This window comes from Seriola lalandi, unplaced genomic scaffold, assembly GCF_002814215.2.
Source record: "Seriola lalandi dorsalis isolate HSWRI2012SDOR001 ecotype SW California unplaced genomic scaffold, Sedor1 jcf7180002054582, whole genome shotgun sequence".
Lineage (NCBI taxonomy): Eukaryota > Metazoa > Chordata > Actinopteri > Carangiformes > Carangidae > Seriola > Seriola lalandi.
Window position 1 is genome coordinate 497,341 of NW_019525135.1, and position 7,500 is coordinate 504,840.

The 7,500-nt window shown below is 41.2% G+C and overlaps 1 protein-coding gene across 4 annotated transcripts in view; it reads right to left on the reverse strand.

Moving 5' to 3' along the window:
• The window catches only part of slit2 (slit homolog 2 (Drosophila)), a 92,823-nt gene that overhangs the window by 8,766 nt on the left and 76,557 nt on the right, over positions 1-7,500 (reverse strand). For 2 of the 4 annotated variants that reach the window (XM_023418468.2, XM_023418465.2), the window contains 6 exons: positions 7,327-7,398; positions 5,344-5,507; positions 3,941-4,065; positions 3,555-3,652; positions 1,971-2,110; positions 747-770 (listed from right to left, as the gene is read on the reverse strand). In XM_023418468.2, the coding sequence (XP_023274236.1) occupies positions 747-770; positions 1,971-2,110; positions 3,555-3,652; positions 3,941-4,065; positions 5,344-5,507; positions 7,327-7,398 (623 nt within the window). The remainder of the gene's footprint in view (positions 1-746; positions 771-1,970; positions 2,111-3,554; positions 3,653-3,940; positions 4,066-5,343; positions 5,508-7,326; positions 7,399-7,500) is intronic. The other 2 variants (XM_023418467.2, XM_023418469.2) reach the window with 1 other exon arrangement.

Below are 7,500 nucleotides of genomic sequence, written 5' to 3' on the forward strand. Positions count from 1 at the left end.
GGGTGGGGGGGAGTGGAGAAAGTGGATTTAAAAAAACAAAAAATAAAAATAAAATTTTAACTTCAAAAAGTTGGTCAGAAACAGTATTGTATTGTATTGTATTGTAAGTTAGATATTTGGGTTGCAGGCAGCAGACTACACACGTGGTCTCTACTTGCATTCCTTGTTGTGGGACATCAGAATGATGTTTGAAAGACAAGGCTGGTGATATTCTATATTTTTCTTATCGTCAATATATTCCTGCTGCCAAAACACTAACCCACTAAAAAATGTAAAAAAGAAATGTAAGTCTTTGGGGGCTGAGTGCCACAGACAGGCCGAGGAAATTGGAAAGTATTGAGAGAACAATGTTGGTTTAGTTTTTCATGAGAATCTGGGACAATAACAAAAATAAAGAATGTCATCAGCCATCTCCTTTTACCAAATTGTTTACCTGGAGTTTACCATACCATACTTTAGTATGGTAATGACATGTATACACAAAGCAGCAAGCAGAATAACCACAGATATCTGAGAGCATGAAAACTCAGTGGTCCATTTGAACATCAAGGACATGCACAGCTAACATGAAGCGTGACTGCATACAGTATGTCAAATCTGTGGTACTGAATATCACATTTCTGGGAAGCATGGTTAAAGCACAGGAAATGAGGGAAGGAAGGAAAAGAAAGAAGGAAGGAAGGAAGAAAGGAAGGAAGGAAGGAAGGAGAGAGGGACAGGAAGGACAGAGAGAAGAACAGACTAACCTCTCTCCACCTCATTGGTAGCAGCTGCAACCACAAAAAAACACAGACGATAGATGACAGAAAGCAGAGCGAGACAGGAAAAAAAGACACAGGACAGCGAGACACAGAAAGACACAGAGAGAACACCGCCACAAAGGTTAGCAGTCAGAGATGATTAGCACAGTGCAAAAGCAGACAAACAAGTAGCAACAGACCAGTGTTAGTCAGAAAAAAATATGCTTTGTCTGCAGTTGATCAATGAAAAAAAGGCTTCCTTCTCCGTGTATGTATGTTTCAGTGGCAACAATAGAGCTGTGTGGTGAGAGTTCGAGTGCCTGGGAGTACAGTCCCATTCATTTTTATAGATTATATATTATTTTTATAGACAACGTAATGTGTAGGAGCATTTCTGTGGCTTGGATAACTCATCAGTACAAAAGATGAACGACTGCATTAGAAAATACCTGGTTCTTGATGATAAAAGCTTCAAGGTAGTGGTTAGCTACGGCTCCAAAGATCAGGGTAGTGAGGAAACTGAAAACACAATCTGCATCCACACTGCTTTCAGTTGTGTTTATATGTCAGTGGTTGGTTGTGAACATGACATCACCTTGCAGTATTGACTGGTGTCCCAAGGCACATTTTAGATCTTTTACTGATTTTCAGGGGTCAAGTGGATTTTCTCTTGAAAAAGGAAAATAATGTTTGTGTAAATAAACACTCAGGATCAAGTGATATTGTAATAAAATTACTATATGTGTAATTTACTCATTAAAATAAGTGGATCTAAAATTGAAATCAACTCTAAAAACCTCTAAATTTTGGATGAACTCAGCAACTACCGAGCTGTGTTTTGTTCTTTTGAATTTGCTACAGCTGGATTGCCGCCTCTGAATGCCTTCTTCTCCATGGCAACAGCAGCTGAAGCTCATGGCTATCGTAGTATTTTTTATTGAATTTTTACTTTTAATCATTGTATAAAGCAGTTTGAATTGCTTCTGTCTGAGACTGTGCTCTACAAATAAACTTGACTGGACAGCTCAGACCCGTCCACCAGGTCAAAATGGCAAAACAAGATTTCTGAGAAAACTAAGTTGAAGTAATTGAAAGCATTGGCCATAACATAAACCTACAGAGTCGTATCATTATCTGGGAGAGTCCGAATAACATGTAGGATATCGTTTAAAGGAACAAATTAAATGCCACCTCCAACTTCATCTTTATATGTTATATATAATGTGTTACCTGTGTATTCTGGAGAACACATGCAAGTGTAGTTGTTGATTCCATCCACACAGGTGGAGTTGTTCTCACAGTCGTTGTCCTCACAGTCATCGATGTTGATCTCACATGCGTCACCTTCAAAGCCCTCTGGACACACACACCTGAGAGTACACAGTGACACACACACACACACACACACACACACACACACACACACACACACACACAACTATTAAGAGACAAACACATGTAGGGCCACATACTGAACAATGTCAACAGAAATTGCTAGAGAACCTTTTAATGACAAACACACACACACACACACACACACACTCTATCCATGTGTGCAGCTCATAACAGCAGTGTCAGCTCGATCTACATATTCCCAGTAGAGAGTCATTACTCTGTTAATGTGAGCGTGACTCAACTCTGTAACTACTACTCAGGTTTATTACTCTGTATACACACACACACACACACACACACACACACACACACACACACACACACACACACACACACACACACACACACACACACACACACATACACACAGCCTTGTCTTATTATATTTGTGAGGTCTTGTTATTGAGACAACATCCCCTCAAATAGCCATTTAATCTTGTGGGGTCCAGCATTTTGGTCCGTTTTTAGGACCCCACAAATATAGCAAAAGAAGGCCACGCACATGCGCATGCGCATGCACACGCGCGCACACACACACACACACACACACACACACACACACACACACACACACACAGAGTGGTATATTATGGGTCTAATAAAGAGCTCTTATGCGTCACGCACTCAAGTGGATTAATATCTCATTATATAGTCAACAACAGCTCTTCACAAAGAATATTCCACCCCCTCTGCTGGAGAAGGAAAAGAAAGTGAACAATGATGGAAATACAAAACATACAGAGCAAAACTGAAATGAAAAAGTAACAGAAGAGACACAGAGAGAGACAGGAGGAGCTGTGATCTTGGGCTGGTCTAATTGTCTGTGTGGGTGGTTAAAATCTGCCTGGAGTGAGCAGAGAGTCATTAGCTCCCCTCCTGTTAATACTAAATAGCTTAATGAAGAGAAGGCAATTCTCACAGCAGGGCTGTCCAGCTCAGAGACACTCTGAAGACAAAACTGGTCCCCTGAGCCATTTACCTCCTGTAAATTCATTCCCATCTGTCATTAGTGGTGCAGCATCTCTGATGGAGTCATCTGCTGAGGGTCCACGGATCGCCTGCCATGGTCGCTACTGTGTTCTCAATAATCAGTGGTTCACAGGTTTATTGATATCTACTACCTGGTATCTGATGATTCACCTTATCTCTGTCTCTTCATTGTAGAGGTGCTTGTTCGCTTTATTCTTGCCTGTTAAAGTTCAGTCTTCTAAACTCCACGCCCTGCGTTTGTTCTGTAGGCTTTCTGTTGTCAGGTTCCTCAGGCGTTAGAAACCTCCAAAGCCACAGGAGACATTACGCAACTGTTTTCACTCTTCATGACAAGTAAACTGGTGTTCATGTTTAAAAACGTGGAAATCCTCTTTGACATAACCCATATTAAGTAAAGCTTTTAAAAAAAACAATTTTTAAGTTTCTCACCAAAAGTTGCTCCCTTCTCCTTCCTTCAGGTGGCAAGTTCCGCCATTCTCGCACGGGTTACCGATGCAGGCGTGAATGGGCTCCTCACAGTTTTGGCCCTATGTGCACACACACAAACACACATATGTTCAGAGCTTTCAAAGAAACAGCAGCTTCTTATGATAATCGCCGGGTATTTGCATCTACTGTCTTAGAGATAACTTTCTCCTTTATCCTCTTGATATTGGAACACTCTCCCCACCCTAAACCTCCACAAATTAGTCGTCAGGCTTATGTATCTGTGTGTTTGTTTGTTGAAAGTTTAACAGCACATCTACAGTTTACAGGTGTTAAATTGATAACTAATGCACATGAATATTATTTGGCTATTTGGCTTTCAATAGTACCTTAAATCCATAGGGGCAGGTGCAGCGGTAGTAGTGCACAGGGTCATTGGAGCAGGTGCCATCGTTCTTGCAGGGGCTGGACAGGCAGGGCTCACACTTAGCCTGGATACTCAAATCCACTGGGCCTGTGAGATGAAAACACACCAACCCACACACACACACACACACACACACACACACACACACACATATAATATTCTGTGTCTGACGAGGAGGCATACACAGGTTGGCGAACACTTAAGACAGCTGTACATTGTCAGGGACCTGCATAAATCTTACATCTTCAGAACTTTTTCTGCAGCAGATAAAGATGGTGGTTTGTCCCTGTGCCTTCTATGTATTTTATGACATTTCAATTCAATTATATAATGCTGCAGATCATCCATATATCTGCAGTTTGATTAATAAATGCTCAATATCAGTTACTGAAAGGGGAAAAAACAATATACCCCTAGTTGCAGATATGTTACTGGGTTATAAATGAGAATGTAACAGATTTTCTTTGCAGGACCATGGCATGTACAGCAGACAGACATATCCCAAACTCTGATGACAGAATATCAACATTTAACAGTCGGGACATATGATGCTGGTCAGAACATGAGGGCTGAAAGGGAAGCAGAGTGGTTTAGTTTGGTCAGGGTTCAAAGGACGAGGAAAACTGGGCGGGGACTGTCTCAAGGAGCTGGGGAAGGAGAGACTGAGGAGGAAGTACTGGGATATGATTGGCTACTTTACCTGGCACCAGAAAACCACAAGGCCCCGGGACTTCTACAGTGTGTCAGTTAGATTAGGTTAAAAATAGATTTTAGTCATGTATTCACGGTTAATGTGATATAATAATGTCAAAAGTTAGTAGCATTTTGTAATATGATTGTGATATGAGTTACTGCCAAGATCATGATCACAAGAAAACTTGTGGATTTTAGAGATTTATATCATTTAAATATTAACATTTACTTCTACCCAGTAAAAACATGTATCCATATTTGGCAATCTTTAGTTTTCAGAGAAACTGAATGTTTTCTTTGTTAGTTCAGACTATTATCCTATTTCTGAAACTAAAAAACTTTAAATTACCTAAAAATGCACAATCACAAATATTAAAACAATACATTAAATGTGAAAATTTTGACAATACATGATTTTCATTGGTTGTGGTCGCCTCAGGGAGTCCTCATCTAGTGTCATGTATTTGTTGTTTATTTGTTTGTACTAAATAATTCTGGTCTGCTCGTCTGCAAAGTATCTAAGTGCAGGCTTTTGTTTTTGGACCCATAATGAAGTGGAGATGTACTTTTTACATACAAGTGTGTCCTCCAAATGTGTACATATATCTGCCGACATGTGCATGTGTTCCTGTGTTACTGCAGCACCGTGTGCATGTGGCAGTGTGTGTTTACCTGTGCAGGTGAACTTCTTGGAAGGCGTGGTGAGCAGCAGTTTGTCCGTCATGTCGCCGGGCCCGGCACAGCGGGCTATGCCAGGCTCCTTGTAGCCGCTCTTCACCCAGTCTGAAAGCCACTGCATGTGGCAGTCACAGTACAGAGGGTTGGCACCCAGAGCCCTGGCAGCCAGAAGGAGCGCAGAGTGACAACAATGTTCAGGCGTAATAACAGACTACACAGGAAAAGTCAGTCACTTTAACCTCAGAGTCGTTGTTGTTTCAGATCAATTGTACTGGAGAACAGAGCCAGAACAAAGGGAAATGTGTCACTGTCTAAATACTAACAGACTGAGATCACTGTTGAATCAACTGTGAAACCGCAGCACATTTCTACCATTAATAACTGTAGTTGAGAGGACTGGGAGCATCTGTCTCACACTGACAGGCGTGTTGGCGGTTGAGTTTCTCCAACTTTAAACACTTCCCATAAACTGAATTACACTTTTTTTCTTATTTTCCCAAGTTTTTGCTGATGTTTCATACCTCATTGTAAGTCTAATGTGAGTTAGCTTGGCTACTATCTGACTAGTTAAAGTCATGTTCATGCATGTGTAGAGAGCTGCTTTCATACCCTGATTTTTGTCACTGAGTTTGTGACAGTTCATACCAGCACTTTTTGCAGCTACAGCTCCCACCCCAACCTCTGCCGTATCTGTTTTGACCAAATTTGACATGTTCACTGTTATATTACCATCTATATTTTACTTGTGTTCACGTATGTACTTATTATGGGGGACTAATTTCTTTCCTCCTTCAAGTGTTCATGCCCTGCAGTAACCTCAGCCTCTCCCAATCACCTGATTCCCCACACCCACCTGCTGGTCTGAGCGGTGACACATTGCTGCTTCAATTCTTTGAGAGCAGAGCCTCTTCTGCTGTATCTAACTGTACAGCCATTTGAGATAAATGGTCAGTTCTTTCATGTAAGTGTCTCTGACTGAACTATTATCGTGGTCAGAGAGGAAGAGCCAGTCACAGGCTTGTAATAGACTGTAAAACAATAGACCCCTGTTCTGTGGTCTGGAGTGTGTATTACTAGGGAAAAAGCCTGTCACAAGCACTATCCATGGTCCTGATCCTGACAGACACAGGCGCTCCCTCACTGGTCCTCCCACCAGCAGGTGACTCAGATTATTACCATCATCCTTCACTGCAGTCCATCATATGTGTGCCCCCTACATAACCACCGTTCTCTCCGTACAGACTGCTTAGTTTTGAGATACGATGCTGAAAGACAACATCAGTAAACGGAAGAGAGAGAGAGAAAAGTAATAGTTCTTTACTGCAAGAAGTCAAGATCTTAATTATCTCAGTTTATCATTTTTAACAAAAGTCTCCCCTGTAATATGCTGGATATTGGACTATTGTTTAAAAGTTTCAAGACTTCATGAATTTTTGAGTCTGTACACTGGAGTCCTTCCTACTCCAGTGTGGGTGTTTTGTGCTGTAAAACCCTTTTCACCAAAAAATCTATTTAGCAGATTTTCCCCCAAATCCCCAAGTACATGATTTAGCAAAGAAAGTAACCACAAAAACAGTTTTGCTGTTGTAGCCACATTGAGTGGAGCACTGCACAGAAGAGGAAGGTACTCTAGAATCACACTATATACACACCACCCTTTAATTTCAATAGTAAATATTTGTAACTATAGAAAAAGGAGAGACATATTTAGAATCAAGGTGTAAAATCTTGCTCTAAATGGAGGGCAGGAGAAACTAGGAGGTTTTGTTGCTCAGCTACTTTTTTTTAAGTCTGATGAGTTCACAGACAAGCCTCTCTGAGCGGATGTTTTCCTTTCGGACGCTGAGGAAAGCTCTTTTTTGTGATGGTAATCTGTTTTCAATTCAATTATTTTGCAATTGTCCAAGGTGAAAAGATAGACACTCCATTCAGAGAAAGACATGAACAGTGATGGGTGTGTGTTTATACGTTACTCACAGGTGGGAAAGCGACGACAGATCTTTGAAGGCTCCCTCTGGTATCAGCGATATGTCGTTGCCATGGAGAGACCTAAGACAGGCCGAGGGGAAGAGGAGGAAAGAGAAGAAGAAGAGGGAAATGTAGAAAAGAGGATGGATCTTAAAAGTCGGGATCGTGTCTTTAGCATCAGTC